Here is a 22,670-nt window from a genome sequence, read left to right as displayed (position 1 = left end):
GAGTCCTATTCCATTTCTTTTCCATTATTCGATTGTGTTGAGTAAGAAAACAAAGCCGGGCTGTTAACACCAGAACAAGTGTAACAACATTGAAAAGACTTACTGCTGAAAGGGGATGAAATGCTGCTTGTCCTCATCGTCTGTTTTGCCATGGGCAATATCTGTAATGTCCATCACTGCAATGACAAAGACACAAGTAGCATCACAGTGAGGCCGCAGACTCAAGGGTAAACTCATTCACCAGATGTAATGCAGTTTTCTAGTTTTTGCCAAAACAACAGCAACGTGTGGAATTTCCTAGTGAATTTACTCTTTATAAATTTGGAAACTGTATGTTCTACTTTTGAAACAGAAGCTGAGCCAGGTGTTGGCTCTCACTCACCTGTTGCCTGGCACAACAGACAGCCAGCATAATAAGACAGATTGAGGGTTCCTGATCTCCAGCTTGCAAATGCCTTTGGATCGTTCATTCTACCCAGCTCTTTTTCTAAACTGCTCTTTTTTTTTCCTGGCTAAGAATAATTTGACTTCTGAGTTAAACGTTCTTTCTGACTCTGGTTTCAGTCCATTTACTCGAACACCAGAGGAAACCATTTCTCATCAAATCCACTAATCATCTGGCCAAAAACAAAAAGACCGTTGCTAAACCAATTTCCACCGACTCCTTTGCCAAGGCAGAGTGGAGGCATTTTCTAGGTCAGAAAGCAGGTGTTCCCATTTCATTCAGCACAGGGATCCTTCATTTTTACACCTCGACAGGACTATTCATGCAACTACACCACCAGAGAGGAGTGGCTTTTTTTTTTTTGTTGAACTGACTTTTGCATTGCTTAAACAAACATTAGGACATTTAAAAAGCTGCTCACCAGCCACACCAAACGGCCTCCTCAGTCCGCCGGTGTGTTTCTTGCCCTCTTTGAGCTCCATGCTGCCCACTCTGATGATCTGACACACCAGGAAGAGCCGTTGCCTCATTAAGTCACTGCTGCTCAGGTCCTGGGTGCAAGGACACACAAAGATGATTTATTATGGGATATTGGGTGATAAGGTAGATACAAAAGGCAGTTGACTGCACGTATCACCGGCCTGTCATTATGTGTATTCACAGGGCCGGAGCTGCAGACCAGATGGAAAATATTACGGGATGAAAGCATGCAGTAAAACCCTCACACATATCACCTATCCAACATCTTCATGTGTTTATTTTTCTGGCTGCTTTTTCAAGTCAAAGTGGAGTCTAGTCCGCTTTGAGGAAGCAAGTGTAACTATAAAATTTCAGCTTTGATAAATGTGGTTTTATCACATTCTGAACCACTAATTCCTGGTGGCACAGATGCAGGTTAACACAATGACTTGTTTGCAGTGGAACAGCTGCCTGTGTCATTACATAAACAGCAGCAAAACAATGGTGGCAAATGTATTCAAATTTTCAAAGATGTGCCGTGAATGTGAGCCATTCAGTGAAACTTTTTAGTAAATTAGGAGCAATCCAGGAACAAATTGTTCTCTTTGTCACAGATTTCAGGCAGCGTTTGGATTGTTTAAATCCGGAGCGGAGGGAATACAGTCAGTGGGTTGGGATTCGGTTACCGTGAATAGTGCTGGCAGGTTGTTGAGTTTTTCAATTTCTTTAGGCATCCCCATACTGTCCCAGCGCACCAGGAAGTTCTCACTGTATGAATTTAAATAAGAATCACAGTTAGAGATGACATTATCGAAGGCATCAGGAGAAATGGAAAAATGTAAAAGTAAATAATGTAACTCTGTAATAACTCTGGATTTTATCGGATGAAACTGATAAAATATTACAGTGTCAAGAAAATCCTAAGACGTTTGCATATTTTGAAAAGCAATAATGTAAAAGTCCATTGATCCAAGCTGATAATTATACTTGCCAAATACATAGGTTATGGCTGAAAGGCCTGGAGGGACACAGCCATAATTAACGCTAAATAACTAGGTATTAGTTAAACGTGTAATGGTTCTGCTATGAGAATTCAAATTGTCTGTTGCGTGTAACTACTGCCTTTATTTACCCTCGCCCCTTCCAGGGAGGTCAGAGGTCAGCTGCTGAACGGCACCCCAGGAGCTAGAGGGGACTGAGTGTTTTTAGTTTTCAGGTTTCACATCATTAACATTCATAAAACTTACCTTGTAATCATTTTTTTAAATGTGTTAGAGGTTTTTTTTTTTTTTAATCACTTCCATTATTTATGCTGGCACCATTTTCACCAAGCTTAGAATAGAGATGTTGCATTTCTACCCCAGCGAGCAGAAGAAGCAGCAGCAGCTTAATAAACGCCTGAAACAAGCAGCCTTCCAGCTTCGAGTGTTCATCTCAAACAGTGCTGAAGCCGCTACATCAGAGCTGTGCAGCGTTATGTGACAGTAACGCACAACCTCCAGCCATCATTATTATTCTTCATTCCCATAGTAAAACTAATTATAATTCTTAATTCTTCACTTTGTAACTTGTGCCATAATGTGACAAAGTATGAATAGTAGTAATCGCTGCAGCACTGTAGAAGTAGTAGTGGTTGTGTTTTTTCATTTTTTTGAAAATAAAGTTAATAAATAAAGAACCCTTTTTTATCAATCATGTGGTAATTGTCGACATGAGGTACATCAACATCAGTTTGCGTCAAATCAAGATACATTCTGTTGCACGGAGTGTCGTTTTTCATTTTCTCAGGGAGTTTGACATTTCTTGGATTAAAAGACCAATGAAACCCAAACCTGACCCAAATAGACAAATAACCGCAACTTGATACTTAATTGTGGATGTAAGAGAAAAGTGAGGAGCTAACCTGATGAATTCAGACTGATCAGGGTCATACAGAGACATGAGCAGCTCAGCATCTTCTCCAATGTTGCATACAAAGTTCTTCAGGTTCATGAGTAGACTGTAGGTGTGCACTGTGCTGAACAGAGTCTGACGCCTCATTTCCAGGTTCTGTAGCCGTGTCTGCATGAAAACAAGGCCCCGGGCAGTGCATGGAAATACATATTAATTGAAATGGACAGGTACAATGGAGTACAGCGACTGGTAGCATCAACAAATCAAAAGTCATGCCTTCTCTTCTTGTATCCTGTCATCAACACTGCGGGATGCGGTCTCGTGCGCCCGGAACAGACTGACCGTACTGGTCCAGTCAGGATCCAGAGTGTTTCCTGCTTCATCTCGCACCACCAGGTCCAACCCCAGAATCCTGAGCAGCACAGAGGATCCGACAGCATCAGATGAGTTTACAGAGACAATCTCAGAGCGATGACTCAAGCCTATAAAACTTTACAATGGTGTTTATGTCAGAAGGCATTTCGTTGCAGTACAATAAGGCAGCACGACTCATACCGGTTTCCATAATCAATCTTTGCTGTGACTTTCTTTTTCAGCTCGACAAGGTCATCCTTGGGCAGCGTTCCTGACACTATTTGAGATCGATATTCGATGAGGCTGTAGGCCATCTGCTGAACACTCCTGAACAGGGTTGTCTTGTTCACCTGTCAGATAAGCAGGAATATACTTATAGCAACGCAACCATCAGAGGAATGAAACAAAACAAAATGGAGTAAAAGTGGTGGGGATCAGGGAGGTGAACATGACTGTGTGTACTAGAAAAACAGAGGGGCTGATAACAGAGAGACAATCTACACATACCACGAAGAGGTTGTGCCATATCTGTGCCCATTCCCTCAGAGTTGCCCCGAGCTCCTGCACCAGGGGTAAATCTGCTGGAATAATTATTTCCTGCTGGCTACCAGCCACAAGAAGAGAATAATAAGATACTGAACAAGTGGCTCATCAGTCACAGATCATGTCACATCATTTAGACAAACTCAAGTGCATTTCTATACATGATAAATAGTTGGACGGTTTCCCTGCACAGCCAAGTAAAGCATTACTGAATCCTCACTTATGATAATTACAAGTACACTGCTACGTTATTGGCAAATGACAAGGCAGGGCAGCAAATCAAAAGGAAAGTGGATTATCATCAAGATGATATGTTTACTGATATGTGATCTCACCCTATTCCTTCAACTGTAGCCTCCTTTAAGTGGATGTAGGAAGATGGGAAAATGCCCTGAGGAAACAATGAGGCACTATCAGCATACGCATACAGAAATAACAACATTGGTTAGGAGATAACGGAGCGCTAATTAAGCCCTTACCTTGTGTGATTTCTTTCGTAGCGTGTAGCCCCTGTACCAGCCTGGGGAGAAACAAATTAATAGAGAAAGCTATTACAGTGAGGGAGAGGTAGTGGACAAGGTAGGAGTGATGACAGTGCAACCTGTCAGGAGGACAATGTGGGAGACTCATTTACATTGTTATGTATTGCATATTGATCGCCGGCTAATTCAACATTTCATCTAAGTTCCTGAGTCAGCTTGCACAGAAAAAGGGGGGAGAGAGAGAGGAGGGATGTGTCGGGGCGTGTTGTGTTCAGCTTCACTCACCTTCCAATTTCTCAAGTATGTGCACCGTGTCCCCCACCTGTAGACACAGCTCCTGCTCACCACTGGGATCATAATTGTAGATTGCTGAAGTAAAAAGCAGGGCTGTCTCATTATGAGAAACACACACAACATTCAGTAACCAGTGTTGACAAAGAAAAGGTTTCGGTCGACAGTTTGACTGACAAGTTTTCTTCCTCCTCAAGGTCCGGTGGATTAAGCAAAACCCCAAATCCCTTTTCAATAACTGCTAACACATAGGAGAAAGTGTGTATTTAAAAAGTTTTGGATCAGAGGTTTGCCTTCTCTCCCTGGAAAGGGAAACCAATTCGCCCGCCGTGTCACAGAACTTGGACTCGCAGGCAAAGAGAATCTTCAATCTGTGATTTATTCCTCATCTCAGTGCTCTTTCTTACAGCAGACTATGAGCTGTGCAGGAAGACTGTGTGACTCAAACCTCTAAAGCATTTTGATGACTCTTAATTGAAATGGAAGCCCTGAGGCTGTGTTTAATGTTTCAGCAAATGGACTATTCTGGAGCAGGTATCTTCAGTGTCAACAGTGAGAGGCAGAGCTTAAAAGAAGGCGATGGTATCACACTCTCTATATTTCTGACCTCATCATACCACTGTGGCCTTTGGTCACAAGTTTCCTTTCTGCTAAAAAGGCTCACCTACCAGCCTTGCCCTTCTCTACATTCAGTTTATTAAGCTAACAGCTTTCCTGGAGGCGACTCCTGTCTTTCCCTTTTTAACTCTCCAACAAGGACATGTATGGGGCGGATCAGACGAGCGCACACGCAAAACCAGACAGGCGTTGCAAAAGACAAACCTTGCCTAACAATACTGTAGCAAAGGTCTTTGTCATGACTTGAGGGAGCTGCAATAGTGTGGAGCCACTCATTCTCACAGTCAGATAGAAGAACCATGAGCAGAGCTCTGTCCTGACTTGCATGGTGATAATGCTTGTTGCTGGAGGCCAGATTTCCGAGCACGCTTCAACTGGCTCAGCTTATCACACCTCAGTCTGAATACCAAAACTTGACAAAACAGTGAACGTGACTACCCCTTTTTCTCTCCACGATTTCCTCCTCGCTGACAGATTTTTCTAACTTTCCAGAAAAGAAATTTGCACAGGCATACATCAACACAGGGAATCAGATTTTAGTCCGAGACTGTTTTGTAACCAGCCCTTGGGCTCTTAAAATACTAGCTAGACCCATGCTGCCTATGTTGTTAGGATCACCTGAACAGGTTCCTGTGAATGACACATTACCAGGAATTCCCACAAGGGAAAACAAATACCGAAGCCTCTGCAAAACAAATCATGTTTTTCTTGCTTTTATTTACCCTTAAGTAAAAACATGAGTTTCCTCACATGGTGGTTATCACCTCTAAAAACACAAACCACAATATTATTATGAACAGAAAGTTCCGTCCTGCAACACCACAGTGTGTGTTGTTTTATTTAAAAAGAAGTCACTGACATGGTGTATATGCTCTTGAAAGGAGTTTTTGTTTTCACCAGGAAATTATTTGTGCAGCCAGAACAATATCGAATGAAACGTGCACTGAAGAAATGACATCTGCCTCTGGTCATGCCGAGAGTGACAATGGTCCATTCTCCAACTTGACACAGTGTCCAAGCCTGGCAACGGCATGGCAATATGCCAGTGGCAGGGACCCAGTTGAGCGTGTTGTGATGCCACACTGTCTCAACTAAAGTCAGCAGTTTGGGCCTTGGCAGCGCAGCTCATCTGTGCAACGCTGAGACGCACTATCTTCCTCTTAAACTTGAAATACTGAGGCTGTAGCTGCTGTTGTAAATTCCAATAAAACCTCTATCTGCTCAGGTTCAAGTTAATGTGCATACTAATGTTAAATCAAAGTCAGCCTAATTCACTCTAAGTGATTTATCATAGAAGTGGATTAGCCAGCAATTTAAGAACAGCAGGGCTGAACAGTTTGAGCAGCTGCTGGCAGCTCATCAAAGTTAACACAATGCAACGAGAATCTATTGTTCTCATCACTGGCTGGGTGTGAAAAGCAAAACATAAACAAATTCTCCAAGTTATGGCCATGATAGAAAAATCGGACCAATGAATAAAACAAGTGGGGGGGGGGGGGGGGTCTTTGAAAAAAATGATGCAAGATACAAGAATCAACCCTTGAACATACAATTGAACAGAGAGATTGGTAAGCTGAACTCTGTCTGATTCCCAGCTGAATAACATTCAGTCCAATACATGAAAGAAATGGAATAATAAAGGCAGTAATGGAGCAGACGAATGCCATGCTGCACAAACAGGCTCTGATGTAACAAAAACAACAACCTTCTTTTTCATTTGTACAGAAGGGCTTGAAAGCAAACCATTTTACAAACTACGCTATTCAATTTTTTTTTTTTTTTAAATCATCACAATTGAGAAGTGTTTACTTCAAACCAAGTGGACACAGGTATTACATAAAATCTGATGTATTCGTAAAGGTCTTCAGGAAGACAACACTCAGTAATGTATCATCTATTTCTCATAAAACTTGTGTCCAAATGAACAAATTTGTGCTACCAAAGTAGGGAGAGGTACAGTTTATCTACAAAAAGTCATTAGGTAAAAGCAAGTGTATTAAAGCTTGTTTTTCAGCCAAATCTCCTCAGGCAGGACGTTTCAAAACATAAAGACCTCGATAGAAAAGCCTTTCACCTCCTGTCTACTGTCTAGACAGCCAGAACGATCCGCAGCTCTTAAAACTAGGCTCCAGATGATAAGTCCTTATAGGTTATCCATAAATCAGAAAGTTAATTCTCAAGTTCCAAGCTAATAGTGCAAAAAGGGACAAAATTAGACCAGTGTGGGCTCATCTTCTAATTCTAGTTAAAAACCCTGATGCAACATTTAACAGAAAGAAAATAAAAACTGTGTTATGTGACGGAGAAAAAAAAAAAGCACCTTTCTCCAGGTTCTTAAAGAATTATTCTCAAATTAAGTTTTAAAAGTCATGGGCTGCCCAACCATCTGGTCAGTTCATCAAAACTGAGAACAAGGGCAACACCTCCAATCTCCAAATCACCTGCTGCAATCAGGTTTGACATTGCAAGATGGACAATCAGGGGTGTAGTGATTACAATCGATGGAGGCTGCAAATCTCAACAGCTTTAGATTTGTTTTACTAAAAAGACACCCACACAGCCTGCAACACCTGCACAGACAACAACTTTAAGCTGCTCATAATTTTAAGAAAACTCATTTGCTATTTATTGCATAATATCACTGAGTGGAAAACGAGGTTGAGCACTTGTAACCCAGTTCACACGACCTGAAGTGAGTACAAGCAGAAGTCAGTCTTTACGACTTGAATGGGTTGAAAGGCAGTTCCCTGAAGAAAACTGATAGTAATAATAGGAGGCCGCATTGCTGCTTGTAAGAAATGTAAGGTATCGCAATCATTATATCATTATACAATATATACAACAAGTAAACCCCAGGGGTTTGCTGCTGTGATTCAAATATAATCATTAGAACAATTATATATTAAAGTCTCCCTCCATTCAAAAATGTGCTTTGCCTTTTGTGGTTTTTTGAGGTTCACGGTGCAGAGTTTGTCAGTCGTAGTATGTTTTCACATTCATCTGCTGAAGGAGAAAAGTTTCTCTGCACTAACCTTAAATCTGAGTTTACGATGTTTACATAGGACGTGGATTCATGACGTCACATACCCCGACAATGTACTTTTCAGTGAAGTTGGAGTTTAACCTTTAAAAGGGTGTCACTGGTGAACTTTTAAATTAAAACATATTGGCATGTTCAAAGAGCTGCATTTTTCAATGAGGGAGAAGAAGCAGATGTGTACCATAGTCTTTAAAAGACTACGCTACACTAATTAGCACTGCACTCCTGTAACATTGTCAGACTCACAATAGTCAGGTTTTGAAAAAAGGATATAAAATGATGTAGCCAGGTGTACCATCTTTTTTATTCCATACATTTTTCTTCCTTGTCAAAACCTGGTTTTGCCTACATTACCCACCATGCTGGTAGTGGCTGATGTAGCCACTGATGTGGCTCTAGCCTAAAGCACAGATGAGGAGCTAGAGGTTTGGTAAGTTCACTTCTCTCTAACTCTACATCCCCAGATCTTTTTTTTCATTTTCAAACTTCAGACCCAACCGACTCTGACTCAAGTCACAGTATTTGAGGTGATTTAATAGAGCTTCCTCTGCAGTCACAGGCTTTAAGCTTTACACAACTTGTCTGACATATGTAGTAGTATTCCCCAACACCTTCTAAACACACTTGATGTGTAAAATCAGCAGAGTTCCCCTTTAACTTCCTGGCTTACTGTTATTCAGTGACCACATCTGTGAGCCGCAGATGTGTAATGTTCAATACAAATGGGAAGCTTTATCTTGGTTTGTTAAAATTCATGTAAGTATTTGCTCCTCATTAAAGACACCTTGCCTTGAAATCTAATAAACCCACAGGATGCCAGTATAGATGCAAATAGTATAAAAACAGAGATGCACATATTTTTCACCCGCTGATTTCAGTGCTTCATTTTAGCCTCTAGTACAGTGCTTCTCTTAAGGATGTTGAAATTAGGAGGCTATCCTATTATTATGGTGTCACAAATTCACCATAAAAGATAGTGATATCTTAAGCCCCATATTATCCATATTTCCCTGTTAGCTAGCATGATATAACTGATATTATCAGAAACCTTGCGATCTCTTCTTTCATCCCAAAATGTAGTTGCCTGTATTTGAGCGCAGCCTGGGTTGACTAATCGGATTAAAAATGTAAGACCTTGTACAGGGTCCGATGGTATTTTAAGGATTAAGTACAGTGTTAGTGACTCCTGCCCTGTTTCTTATGTGAATGTCAGGAGAACAGCACAGTCTACAGAATCATGCAGAGCAACATTTTTGAATGCCATACTGGGATCTAAAAGGATTAACACAGAGAAAAACATTCCTCAACATCAGCTGCTAAAACAAGGTCATACATGACCAAGTGTTTGTGCTGCAGAGCAGAACCTATATTCCCGAATTGTGAGTTCAAAAATGATTTTTAGTCACAACAGCGATAGAGCAAACAACACTGCCTTTAAAACCTAAACTGAAGTCAATGAGAGGATCCAGCATAGGTGAGGTATTTTCAGTCCTGGGCTCTAATTCACACCTACGCCAGAAAAACTACACACTAGGTGTATTCATTATCCCCACATGCAGGGTTTTCTTCATGTGTTAACATCTGCCGCACACCAGGAAACACTGTCTGCACAAGTGTCTGTAGCTTTAAGCACAGTCTTAGAGGTGAGTCAGAATGGTATCCAATGACCAGCTAACCTGTGCTGGCTATAAAGTCATAAAGTCAGTAAACCAGACAGGGATTGAGCCAACAACTTTGGTTTGTGCTGATTTACTTTGAGGGTGTGGAAGTCTACCTGATAGCATGAACATGCATGCACAGTAGTATGCAAGCCCACAAACACACACATACAGGTAACAGGGCCACACCTTATCACAAACCACTGGAGTCAAAATAAAAAAAAAATCTAAACTATAGGTTGTAAGGAACACAGACATGTGTTTAAATATGCTTACAAGTTATAGTTCATTACACTGATACAGGAAAGTCCTATGTAAGCATAGCCAAATACCACTTGTCAACCCAATGTCTATGCAAATTTAATTCTCTTATCTCAAATACAGTACAGTCACAGCAGTGTCTCCCATGTGGGACCCTACAGGAGTCCTTGAGGGGGCTTTGAGGGACCTTCCAGCAAAGTGAGGATTCATTTAAGTTCACAGTAACTACAGCAAGTCAGCTCAGATAGATTGAGTACAACAATGACTGCTATGCTCATTGAACTCTTGGCTCTTCTCCATATTTCCTCACCACCTATTATGGACAGCTATAAAAGCTTTTTTTTTTTATTACAACCAAATATCTGGAGTCACTGGGACAACACGGAGGGTAAATATCAAGTTGCCTGGTATAAGAAAAAGTTTGTGAAACCCAGCAGGGCAACAGTGTTCATACCCGCAATGTACCGACGACAACAACAACAACAACAACAACAAAGTCGCCAATAACTTGTGTTTCCCAACTTCACTAAGTCCCCTTTCCTTTGAAGTTGTTGGTGTAGTTGCTGGGAGTTCACTCGGCGATCCCACCACCAACAAACCACACGAACGATAAATTTAAGAACTTACCGACTCCGTATTTCTCTTTTTTGGTGGGAATCCAACGGGTCATTGCGTGGAAAGATGTAAAGTTGGCTGAATAAATAAATAACTATATACAGTTGCTAAACGAGGACGGGCGGTGCACTCCTGCTCATACCGAAGTCTAGAGTTCCGCCATCATAACTTGGGATCGGGCGGGGAGGGGAGAGGAGGACAAACACTGCTGCGAGAGGAGAGAAGGGGATAGGCGTGAACCACGAGCTGCCCAAACTACCCTCCCCCTCACCCCCCTACATACACACACACACACACACACACACACACACACACACACACACACACACACACACCCAGCACATTACAGCACAGACGCTCATTTCATCAAAGGTTTGTCTCCGGGAACCTTGTCCGAGAAGCTATTCTGCCCGAGACGCCAGTCAATCGATACCTGTAACAATTCCTCATAAATCCTCAAATGAGCTAAAATTGAATTTAGAGAAATTATAGCGACTGAACTATTCTTCGTTTTGCTTCAAGGACTCCTGATGGTGTTCACCTCACTCTCACAACTACACTGACACGCACATTTGACAATCTAGAGGAATAATTAATCTAAACCCGGGTTATAAATCACTCATGTGTCATAAATAAATTATCACCAGGTTATTGTTTTTAATTTAAAATGAAATTGAATTGCAAGCTCCTTGCTGCTGCTGCTGCTGCTGCTGCTGCTGCTCACACTGACTGATTTAAAGGAGACCCACTGTATTCTGAGTGACTAGACCTGGGACATGTTTATATCCTCAAATAAGAATTTATTTGATTTAGCTGTGCAGACCATTTCATACAAGCAGCACAAATAACTGTTTAGAAAAACATAAGTATGGGTAAAACAGTTGTATTGAAATCCATCAACGAGGCTGCTCGGTTTAATTTTAATGTGGTTTCATCATGGTCAGTATATCACAAATACAGCTCACCACCCTCCTCCCCTGCCCAGCGAAGTAATTTACAGCTGCTGGCTGACACCTGGTAGCCCACTTAGCCTTTTGTTTGTGTTTGCCCATCGTGTGTGTGTGTGTGTGTGTGTGTGTGTGATTGTGTGTGTGTGTGTGGGTGTGTGTGTGTGTGTGATTGTGTGTGTGTGTGTGGGTGTGTGTGTGTGTGTGTGTGTGTGTGTGTGTGGTCAGCCAAATGGTGCTGTCAATAATGTTCAGTCATCCAATGCTTTTGTTGTTCTCTTTGACAGGATGATGTCCATTTTTTCTCCACCTATTGTGATGTAGCTGCTTTAAAACACAGCTTGTGGTGAATTAGTACTAACACAACACAATATAGTGTGATTGAAAGCCATTATTGAATCTCATTATATTTGAAAAAGACAGAACTACGGAACATATGGACACTGCAAAACAGCGCTGTGAGCCGTTTGTTATTGGCCAAAACTATGATCAAGAAAGCAGAAATTTTTAAGAATCATAATTTCAGATGACATTTTGAACTTCTGCTACGAAAACAGTTACATGCATTAATCATTTTCTCCTACTTCTCAGACCCAGTATTGTCTTCTATTGTATTTTTGACAAATCATAAAGGATTGAAACACACTAATTGAACTCATCCTGAAAATCAGCAACTAGAGATATATTTTGCAGCTACACGTACAACTTCCAAGCTTATGACTTGAGCTGTTACACATGATTATGGTGACCGGTTTCTGAGCTGAGCTGCAGGTGCTTGCCTCTGATTCTCCTCATACCTTTGGCAAAATCGTTCACACTTCATATCAAAAGTTATCTGCAAAAAGGAATACAATATTGCCATCACCTGACTGCTTTGTGCTATTGCAAACAGTAGACTGATGTATCACATTCTGTTGTGACATAGTGTTTTAGATGTCTGCTTCTATAACGTCATTAACTCTTCCCCGCGACAGAGCCTTTATAGGGAAATCAGTAAATTCACATGGTGGTGGGCTGGTCTTTGTGTGTGGGTGCGGGCCTTGCATCAGTGTGTGACAGCTGTGACTGAGTCTCCACAGAAAATCCATGCTTCCCTCAACTTCTTAGATCAGATTGTGTCTTCTATTAAAACTCTCCCGCCAGGTGCAGCATTTTAGTAATAGCAAAAAAAAAGGAAAAAAAAGAAAAGTCTATCATCTATGTGCAGATGTGTGGGGTAAAGATGCACATGTGGATACAAAGTCACAACAGCTGAACGTAAAAACTGAAGCTCTCACTTTCTGCATGAGAGTGAAGAAGTGTTCTGGTGAGAGTGGGCTGTGGTTATTGTCGAAAAAAGAAAAAAAGAAAAAGAAAAGATGAAGCTACTGTTTTTGTCCTGAAACAGGAGTATCCAGTCTGTTTGCTTTGCCTGAGGGCCTCCCAGTGTGTCATAACAGACACGCTATGAATGAACATTTAGCGTGACAGACAATTGAAATGATAACTTCCCACACTCTGGAGTATTTGTGGGCATACGTGCTGGAGAGTGTGTGCCTCTGAGTGTTTGTGTGTGTGTGTGGGTGTGTGTGTGTGTGTGTGTGTGTGTGTGTGTGTGTGAGCATCCTTATGTATGAAAGGTACCATATGAATAAAGCTTGACCAGTCTTGACTCCACTGTTATTCAGTTGCTGACATTAATAAACTCACTGAACCGTGACTTCTATGATGTGGGGAACTACAAGAGACTTCTGAGTGGTAGGGCTTTGGACGTAGCCCCCGCCAAGGTGTTCAGTTCCTGAGACAAAAGCGAACAAAAGGCCTAATGGATTTATGGGTCCATTGCCAGGACCGCATGACGCCAGAGGCAAATTGGGCCTCAGCACCCACCTGGCTGTCTGGCAGCAGAATCAGGTAATAGCCCGGTCCTGCAATGCCATGCAGATAGATCAATGCACTATCTGCGCACAAGGACTCAACCTCCTGGGGCAGAAGTTGATTTTCAGTTGACTTTTTGGTGCTAGAAGTCATATTCAAACTTTTCTACTTCTACAGAATGTTAAATAAAAGATGTGTTTTTCTTGCTCTCGCTGCGCGAAGTCGCCATGGTCACTGTGTAATGATGCGAGCTGTCCATATTTTTCTGTGCTTATTGTGACACCTACATGAATTCCTGCACATTTACTGTGCCTGTGATCTATCTTCTGATGTTATGGTCAGATAAACAGAGTTATTTTGCACAGATGGGTTTCACTTGCAGCCCAGCCTGAAGAAATACAGACAGTGGGACCTATGCAGTGTTAATGCATGTGATCACAGAGTCAGTCGACTGCAGGTGAGTTAGGGTTAGCACATTTACACCCACAAGTCTAACATCTAATGTCTAGGTTGTGATGCACGACAAAGGATGTGCCCTCAGGCTCCCCCATTTGTCTCCATCTGACTCAGAGAAGCAGCCTTTGTAGCACTGTAGTGGGTATGTACACCAAGAGAAGCAAGTCTCTATTTTTAGAGCGAGAGCGCCACATCTTTAAATGAAATAGTCTGCTGTCTGCTGTCTACCAGGCCATTGCAAAGGCTTGTTCCACAGAGGCTTTTAATTAGGTGGTTCTCTGAGATCAGCAGAGGGAGCCACAACTCTTATCTGAGACTTCCTTTTCTTTGTGAAGACAAAGCGTGGCTGTGTGACAACTGAAAAGGCAGACTGCAGCGTGACCACCCACCCTGCAGTCTGGACCACAGCCTGAGCAGTCTGAGAGGAGTGCACACATCCTACCTACAGTTTCAGAAAACACAATCAGGATGACAAGCGCTTCCCTCAAAGTCAATCTAATCCACAGACATGGAAAGCAATAAGTCTGGTTTTTGATTCTAGTCCCCCCGTGTTCATTAAAAGTAATGAATGCAAATATATGCTGTCTTTTGGAGGTGCCGACATCTGTGTACACTAAAGTGCAACATTTCACCTCAGCATTACCTCGGTTATAAACCTAAAGGTTGTCATGTAAGCCTGAGTACAAATCCAAATAACAAGCAATGCTTCTGGTACTCTGGGTTGCAGATTAGATTCCTGACACTGAGGCCAAAACAGTGCATGACTGTATCCTGTATCCTCCTGAAATGTGATAGCCATTTATTGTATTGGAAAGTTGATATTCTTCTCCATATGCAGACAACGTGTAATGACTCTGGGACCAAGCCGGTCTTTAGATGTGCTTTTAAATTCTAGATTTTTCCATATGTGATGATGATGATGATGTTAAAAACGGCTGGGACACAAGTGTCATATTTAGTTGTGGTGATGGAAGCCATTGAGTAAAACGTGTCACTGACTAATATATACTATAACCATCCTGGCAGTAGGAGTGAAACACAGAAGCTTTTACACTGAAAACAATCGTATCTATTTTAGGGTAACTTACTGTACTACACACGTTTGTTTTACCTTTTTACAGGAAACTCAGCTGCTGTCAGTGTCTCCTGCTGCACCTCCTGCTCTTTGTTTTGTCAAGGATTGGTATATCTGGGAGGTTTCAGTGGGCCTCAGTGATGGGCCTCCCTCCCTTTCACATAGTGCATGCCCACAAGAGGGAGAGTTATAAGATTTATACACCACTCTGTTCACAGGCCAAATGTGACGGATGAAACAGGGGCTGAAACTCAATAAAAGATGAAATGTGGTAAAAATAATACAGCTTTTTTTTGATATGCTACATTTACAGGGGATCTGTTTTCCACTGTGCCCCAAGACACACCAATACACACAAAGACACACACACTCACACACACACGCACACACACACACACACACACACACACACACACACACACACACACACACACAGACCTGCCACCTTCCCCTAACTGCATGCGACATGAGTGATACATATGAGCACCTGAGGGAGTATCTCGCTACAGTATACATCCTGCTGGTGGTGTACAGTATTTATTGTGAAGAGTGCATCCTCTCTGCAGGCAGCTTGCGTGTTAAAATCCAGCTAACAATATATCACTAGTGCACTTTTAATCAATAAGAAAACATTTGCAATATTGCTCTCGCTTTGAGTGGTGAGAGGTGTGTGTAAGCGAAGCCAAATTCATTGCAAAGTAGAATTTCTAATGATTAAACTGAGTGCTCCGCTGGACTGGCTCTAGTCTTAGCAGCTGAGAGCCACGGAGACAGGAGGATAATGTAGTCTAGCTCAAGGCGGGGTAAACCAAGGACAAGGAGGAGGATGGAGAGGGAGAGGAGAAGGAGATGCATATAGTTCATGTACCACATGTGCAGTTATTAGCATAGGGTAGAATCCCCAAGATGATGCAAAGTGTGTTCAAAGTGTGCTTCATCCACTCCTGTGAGGGTTGTTGTCTAAATCTGTGTGTGCGAGAAGAGAATACCAATAGAGAGTGTGCGTGTTTGGTGTTCATCGGTGTGATAGGGATTACATCTCTGCAGATGCCTAAAGGAAGCCCTCGTTCTCTCCACCTCTTTGCCGGGTAAAAAACAGTCTGTCCTCATCCAAGGTTTAGTACAGTGAGATACTCCCCCCCCCCAACCGTTCACCCTCAATCTCTCTCTTTCTCTCCTTAATGAAATAATGAAATTGCCCTCTCTCTCTCTCTCTCTCTCTCTCTCTCTCGCTGTCCTGTGTGAGTTGACACTTGGCCAGATTCTTTGGTGCAGCAGACTAGCTGAGTCATAAAGGTTTCAGTGCACCCTGATTTATGGACAGTGATGTGGATGAGGGTGAGGCAGCAGGAAAAACACCGGTGTCAGCTCACTGATCACACAGAGACTGTAGGCACATCAGGACAGAGACGACCTGCTGACTTGAGATAAAGACAAAAACGCCACTGTAATTCATCTCTTTTAGTCTAGACTTCGGTTTAGCCAAGTCAAGAGAAACCTAATGTTGACAACTTGAAACTTAATTCTGTCTGATACTGTCTGATACTTGTTTCATTTCTTGTTTTTTCATGTTTTCTTTTTCATTTCCTGAAAAATAATAAAACAAGCCAGACTTGCTGACTTTGCTGTTTGCTGCAGCGCTCGCTTCCAGTCAGATTTATCAATACGGATAGAGGCAGGAGCTCTTTGGCAGCCATCTATGTACTTTTTCCATTAACCCCCATTAACATTCTGTTGAGAAAAGAAAGATTTTGTTATAAACCCTGAGTGAAAGAGGAGCTTTGGGCTAATTAGCAAGTAAAAATCTCCTCGTTTGCTTGTGAAAGTGAGTCACAGAGCGTGGACATTGAATATAATTTTCTGCTAATGCGTTTATTTGTGCTAAATATTACTTGATTTGACACTTCAGTGCAAATGTTCCTGTTTATAAATACAAATGAAAATCCTGATGCCAGCTCAAGGTTGTCAAGGCTTCAAGGCTTTATTGGAATTCAATGCAGCACATCATGGACTAAAAGCACTCAGTGAGTAAGGCATTTCAAACTGGGTATTGCACATACAGACAGTCGTGTTACAGGCATGTTTTGGTGGCAGTAAAGCACACAGGTGTTTGCAAACACATCTCCACAAAGCAGATTTTCTACTCCGGACACATCCTGTCATCGTCAGTTAATTGATTAGCTTTTAAGTAGTTTAATTTCTTTGCCGGCACAGTGTGCATGTGTGCGTACATGCTATAAGTCACTCGAGTTGATCATACACAGGGTAGGTTCACTGACACTTCTGATTTCAAGAGATTCTCATTTGGTTTGACTGAGACAAACATCTCTGTATGTAGAGCACCGGAGATCCTTTAGCTACAGGCTAGCGGGTGTTTTTAAAGCATGTAAATTTAAACTTTTTTATCTGTTGGTTTTTTCTCTTCAGCCTCCACCTCCTCTTCTTTTTCACCTCCTGCCTCCTTCTGCTCAGCCTCGGCCTCTTCTTGGGGTTGGCTCTCATCTCCTCCTTGCTCGTCATCTTCTTTTGCTTCATCCTCTGCCTCACCCTCTTTATTAAAAAAATCACGTGAGGGGGGATAAAAGTTAGAATTAGTTTAGTACTTCACACATGCATATGTTAAATAAGTAAAATCACCACACTAACCTTGTTCATCTGCTTCTTCCTCTCCTTCCTCTTGTTTTTCCTCCTCCTCCTCCACTTCCTCCCCCTCTTCTCCCTTCTCTTCCTCTTCCTCTGCCTCCTCCTCCTTCTCTTCTACCTGCTCCTCCTCCTCTTCCTCCTTCTCTTCCTCTTCCACTTGCTCATCGTCGTCTTCTTGAGGGGCGCTGGCCTCCGCCTGCTGTGCTTGGCTTGCGGATATTGTCTCCTCTTTGAAGAGTGATGAAGTGTACAAGCGGGAGCTCAGCAGGTACGGAGCTGCAGAGCTCAGCTGAGCCTGCATGGAGATCTGTGTTCTTCCATAAGACGGAACAGCATACATGGCCTGGGAGTAGGCGGTGACAGACCCCATACTTGCCACATTCAAACGGTTCTCTTCTCCTTCAAGGAGCTTCCTAATGGAACAAGACACATGAAAGAAAATAGTGAGCTTTTCGTGATTAAAAATCAGAATTATAACACAATATGCAAAACACAGAAAGGAATCAAAGCTATATTGATGATACTATTGACCTGTAGGCTGCAATTTCAATATCCAAGGCCATCTTCACATTCAAGAGGTCCTGATAATCTTTCAAGTAGCGGGCCATGTCATTCTTGTTTGCCCTCAACTCTTCCTCCAGTTGACCTATTGTATCCTGTATAGAAAAAAAATAAAGTGACATGTTAGTCGCACATTATGGGCAGGATGAAAAATCCAATAACTGAAAATGCGGAGTGACTCATTTCAATTGTGAAAACACACAGAAAATCGTTTCTATGTCACTACAGGTAATTTTCAGTTTTTGTGTTTGCAGTGGTATGTGCAGCCCTGTTCCTTTACTTCAGAGTCTGTCTGTTGCCTCACCTGCAGTGCAGAGATCTCAGCACTCTGTTTTTCCTCCACATCCTGCAGCTGATTTTCCAGAGCTTGGTTCATCTCACGGCAGGCATCAATCTCCAGCGTCCTGGTTTTGAGGAGCTGGCGGTATTCTCCAGCCTCATCTTTGGTATGTCTTGCACTCTCAGTGTTGCGAACAGTGCCTACTGTCATCACATTCATCTTGTTGCAGAACCACTCTTCGGCTGACTGAAGGTTGCGTTGGGCCAGCTTCTCATACTGCATTCGGATGTCACGGAGAGCAGCAGACAGGTCAGGTTTACTGACCTCCATTTCCACTGACACATCTGCTCTGTACTGTATTTGGGCCTGCAGCTCTGCAATCTCACTCTCACAGAGGCGCTTCAGGAAGTCCAGCTCATCCAGCAGGTTCCTAACTCTTTTCTCAAGCTCAGCCTGGCTCAGTGTAGCTTCATCTGCTCCCTTCCTGGCATCCATGAGCCTGCCCTCTGCTTCTGCTCTGCCGAGCACTTCATCCTCATAGCGCTTTTGCAGGTCCCTCAGCACATCTTCCATCTCATCCCTGTGATCCTGGGCAGCTTGCTTTTCATGGCGAGCCTCATCTACAGCAGCTCGGAGCTGGCGGATCTCATGCTCATACAGGGCCCTGAGGTTGGATGGCTCCGTCTGCCTCTGCCTGAGCAGCAGAAGTTCAGTCTCCAGCAACTTGTTCTGCTGCTCCAGCTCATGGACCCGCTCAATGAAGCTTGCAAAGCGGTCATTCAGGCCCTGCAGCTCAGCCTTCTCCTGGGTCCTTAGTGTTTTGAACTCAGAGCTGACCTGGGCTGCTTGGTCAAGTCGTAGCTCAGTGGCAGCTGCGGACACTGGAGCAGAAAGCACAGAGGAGTAGCTGGAGGTAACTCGGGCATGAGTTGGATAACTTCTGCGTAGCGATGCATAGGAAGTTAATGGGGCTGCATGGCTGGAGTAGGCAGACCTAGAGCCTATTCCTCCACCAGCTCCATATCCTGCACTGCGCACCACCACTCTCCTCTTGTAGGAAGAGGAGAAGTACGGGTCAAAGCCGGTGGAAGTCATGACTTCAGAGACGGGCTGCTCTCTGTCTAGGAATGTGGCTGGGTTGACTGCACAGTGAATCTGCATTACTCTGGCTTTTATAGAGCCAGTAATGACTGTGACGTCAGCTATTTTTTTCCGGCATGCTGACAGAAGGAATTGATAATGGTGCCAGCCAGCCAGTCTGAGCCAAGGGAAAGATGGGGTGGGGTAAGAATCAGTGTTGGGGGTGGGGGAGGCGGGGATAAGCGGTGGAGCAACAAGGGACTGCAACGGCCAGGGTCACTGAGGACAAAAACAGTATACAGTTACTCCTAAAAACTGCAGAAGTTGTTACAATTTGCCACCATAAATCCTGACAATGACATAATGTGTCTGTCATGTAACTCTTGAAATACTGCATGATGGAGGAGGGGGAGGAAAACCACCTTCTGTAAAAGATGACACTGCCTTGCACCATTTTGCATTGTCTGTGTTCTGTTAGGCAGAACATCAATGAGAAAATTATTACAGTCTAAATATTCCAATGCAATACCACAGGTAGTCAATGTAAAGCAAATCAGCTGAAGACTTAACATTTTGGAAAATCCTGTGAATAAAAAAAAGACCTCATCTCAGAGAAAACATTTTATACTATTATAATAAAAGTTTGCCCTCTAGTGGTTATCTGTTTACCATGCAAGTTACACATAAGTACCTGCTATGTACTGCACCTTACTTTCATTATTCCGTGATTTAACCTATATAAACCGCATATTTTACCTAATGTCTCAGAGACTATTGTAGGGTTGTGACTTACATGCTGTTGAAACAGTGTAGCTATAGACAATGTTGTTGCATGATTGAAAATTAAGAAAATAAAATAAAATAGAAAAGACATTGTTTTCACCCTACTTTTTGGAAAAGATTTGGATTGGTTCAAGCTGCAAGAACATTGAAAACTGTCCTGCACTGGCTATACAGGCTGCTAATTTGATCCCCCTTGTACTTTAATAAACATAGCATTAAGTATCAATTCATGAATTTCCCCTAGGGGATATCTCTCTATCTATCTATCTATCTATCTATCTATCTATCTATCTATCTATCTATCTATCTATCTATCTATAGGCTAATGTCTGTATTTTAAGCAATGATTTCACATTATTTTGACAGATTTGAAAACTTAAGTTAAATTGTTAATTTTGTACATAAAATTCCAATGATTACTTTTTGTAGCTAATTGGTAACATAATTTACCATTGTGCTTAATGACATTTCAGTAGTGTGTGTGTTGATGGTGTGGTTAAACCAACATCGTAATATATGATTGGTCACTTTAATACACCCTCAGTGTATTGACCAATGAGAGACGACTTTACTACTTGGCGGGTAGCAAATGTCGTGCTGTGACGCAAACGCTCCCAACGTTGACAACAACAAAGGATGGGGAATAAATGAAGTTTCAAACTTGCTTTGTGCTTCATGTCCACTAATGACCGCAGTGTTTGGGGATTTTTGTGCCATGCTACAGTGATAACAACGTTGCAAATGCAATTAAAACCAGAATGAACGGTAGGTCAGGCGCCCAGCTTTGCAAGTGATGGTCACCCGGTGAAACAGTAGCTAACGTTAGCTCATCTGATGTGTAAGCTAATAAAAGCTAGCCGAGGCAGTAATGTGAGCTGTTAGCTAGTTAAATCTGTTATCCCGTGAGGAACATACATTTACCACCTGCAGTTTGGAGCCGTGTTTGAATTATTCACCAGTGAAGCTGTACACTAGCTCAGAACAAACTGCAGCAATGTCTCACCGCAGAGCTAAGCTAACCAGGCTAAGTTTTGAGTGAGATTTGGGGAACGTTAGCTAGTCTGTCCCAAGCCCCCCTCGACAACTGCTCTTCTCTCTGAGGAGATAGGGTTAATTTAGTCCGAGAGACAGCATTACTCAAACTGAATGAAAAATAGAGAGGGTTTTGGAGGCGAGGCAGTTGACCGGCTTTGGTAAATGATAGAGTTGGCAGCAGCCTGGGGAGTCTGTAGGGGACTGACTGGTGATGGGACGTACAATATGATATTCTCTTTATGTCTTATTCTCGTAACGTCACATTTGCTTTCTCTGTTGCTATCTTAGCTGCTTTTATCTTTCCTTGCTCGGTTCCTATTCATTTCTATAGATCCATTCAAAGTCTGAAAACCGTGAGAGTGGAAGCCCTGCTTTCCTGATATTAAGATGGTAAGGCTTTTTATCACTGAGTGGTTGCTCTTTGTTTTGTATCAGTACATCTTGTGATTTTGCAGACTATTCAGCTCTCGCTAGCGCCCCTTCCTCACTAATACATCTGCTTGCTAAAGGGTTTGGCCTCTTTTTCTGTGTTGTTCTTTACAGATTCGCATAGCAGCACTGAATGCTGCTGCGACAGCTGCAGATGAGTCTCAAGACCCTTTGAGAAGTAACAAGAGTCAGACGAAAGAGGCTCAGGTACAGAGCATATAATAATGAATCAGCAATATGTGGCATCTGCACTGCTGCAGTCTTTTTCTTCTGTGCAAGTAATAAGTTGTTGTTTTTTATTTTTGTCCACAGGAAGCTGAGGCTTTTGCTTTATATCACAAAGCTTTAGATCTTCAAAAACATGACAAGTTTGAGGAGTCTAGTAAGGCCTATCATGAGCTTCTCAAAACTCCACTGCTCAAAGAGGTAAAATATCACACAGTATATAATCCCATCAAAGTTATCAAAACGTCTTTGCTAATATGCTTGTGCAGAACATCCAGAATACAGTGTATCAGGGTGTAATTGAGAGCAGTTTAATACTCTCACAGAATCCAGGTTATACACCCCTTTTAGTCAGTGAGGCGGATCACTTGTTTTGGCTTAAGATGAATCTGCATTACTCTGTGGTTGGTGCCAAATTTGATGTATCCTCTAATATCTTAGGCCATGCCTTCCGATGATCAGAGAGTGGGTCTCAAGCATCCTGGACTGATGTTGAAATATTCTACTTTTAAAAACTTGGCCAGCATGGCTGCATCGCGGGATGACCTGGAGACCGCCATGGAATTTTACTTGGAGGTGAAACGACAAAACTGTGCCAGTTTAATACTTAATTATCATTCTTGGCATCACACCACTTTGT

General features: G+C 42.4%; 3 protein-coding genes across 4 annotated transcripts in view; 1 reads left to right on the top strand and 2 right to left on the bottom strand.

Moving 5' to 3' along the window:
- Positions 1-10,818, bottom strand: part of dock5 (dedicator of cytokinesis 5) — a 32,283-nt gene extending 21,465 nt beyond the window's left edge. For both annotated transcript variants that reach the window (XM_022753089.1, XM_022753097.1), the window contains exons 1-11: positions 10,672-10,818; positions 4,462-4,545; positions 4,174-4,214; positions 4,030-4,085; positions 3,659-3,755; positions 3,353-3,501; positions 3,074-3,209; positions 2,808-2,965; positions 1,591-1,672; positions 867-996; positions 104-176 (exon numbers count right to left, since the gene is read on the bottom strand). In XM_022753089.1, coding sequence (XP_022608810.1) covers positions 104-176; positions 867-996; positions 1,591-1,672; positions 2,808-2,965; positions 3,074-3,209; positions 3,353-3,501; positions 3,659-3,755; positions 4,030-4,085; positions 4,174-4,214; positions 4,462-4,545; positions 10,672-10,714 — 1,049 coding nt within the window. In that variant the 5' untranslated portion in view covers positions 10,715-10,818. The remainder of the gene's footprint in view (positions 1-103; positions 177-866; positions 997-1,590; positions 1,673-2,807; positions 2,966-3,073; positions 3,210-3,352; positions 3,502-3,658; positions 3,756-4,029; positions 4,086-4,173; positions 4,215-4,461; positions 4,546-10,671) is intronic.
- A 6,568-nt stretch (positions 10,819-17,386) lies between these two features.
- On the bottom strand, positions 17,387-19,573 carry LOC111227345 (neurofilament light polypeptide-like). Its single transcript, XM_022752796.1, has 4 exons — positions 18,503-19,573; positions 18,169-18,293; positions 17,641-18,050; positions 17,387-17,544 (listed from the first exon to the last, which is right to left on the bottom strand). The coding sequence occupies exons 1-4, from the start codon at positions 19,571-19,573 to the stop codon at positions 17,387-17,389; spliced, it is 1,764 nt and encodes a 587-aa protein (XP_022608517.1).
- A 2,136-nt stretch (positions 19,574-21,709) lies between these two features.
- Positions 21,710-22,670, top strand: part of cabin1 (calcineurin binding protein 1) — a 35,032-nt gene continuing 34,071 nt past the window's right edge. The window contains exons 1-4 of the mRNA XM_022753797.1: positions 21,710-21,766; positions 21,920-22,012; positions 22,118-22,231; positions 22,472-22,606. Coding sequence (XP_022609518.1) covers positions 21,764-21,766; positions 21,920-22,012; positions 22,118-22,231; positions 22,472-22,606 — 345 coding nt within the window. The 5' untranslated portion in view covers positions 21,710-21,763. The remainder of the gene's footprint in view (positions 21,767-21,919; positions 22,013-22,117; positions 22,232-22,471; positions 22,607-22,670) is intronic.

This window comes from Seriola dumerili, unplaced genomic scaffold (assembly GCF_002260705.1).
Source record: "Seriola dumerili isolate Sdu_G_001 unplaced genomic scaffold, Sdu_1.0 BDQW01000017.1, whole genome shotgun sequence".
Taxonomy (NCBI): domain Eukaryota; kingdom Metazoa; phylum Chordata; class Actinopteri; order Carangiformes; family Carangidae; genus Seriola; species Seriola dumerili.
Note: the sequence above shows the minus strand (reverse complement) of the source record. Positions and strands in the feature narration are given on the sequence as shown.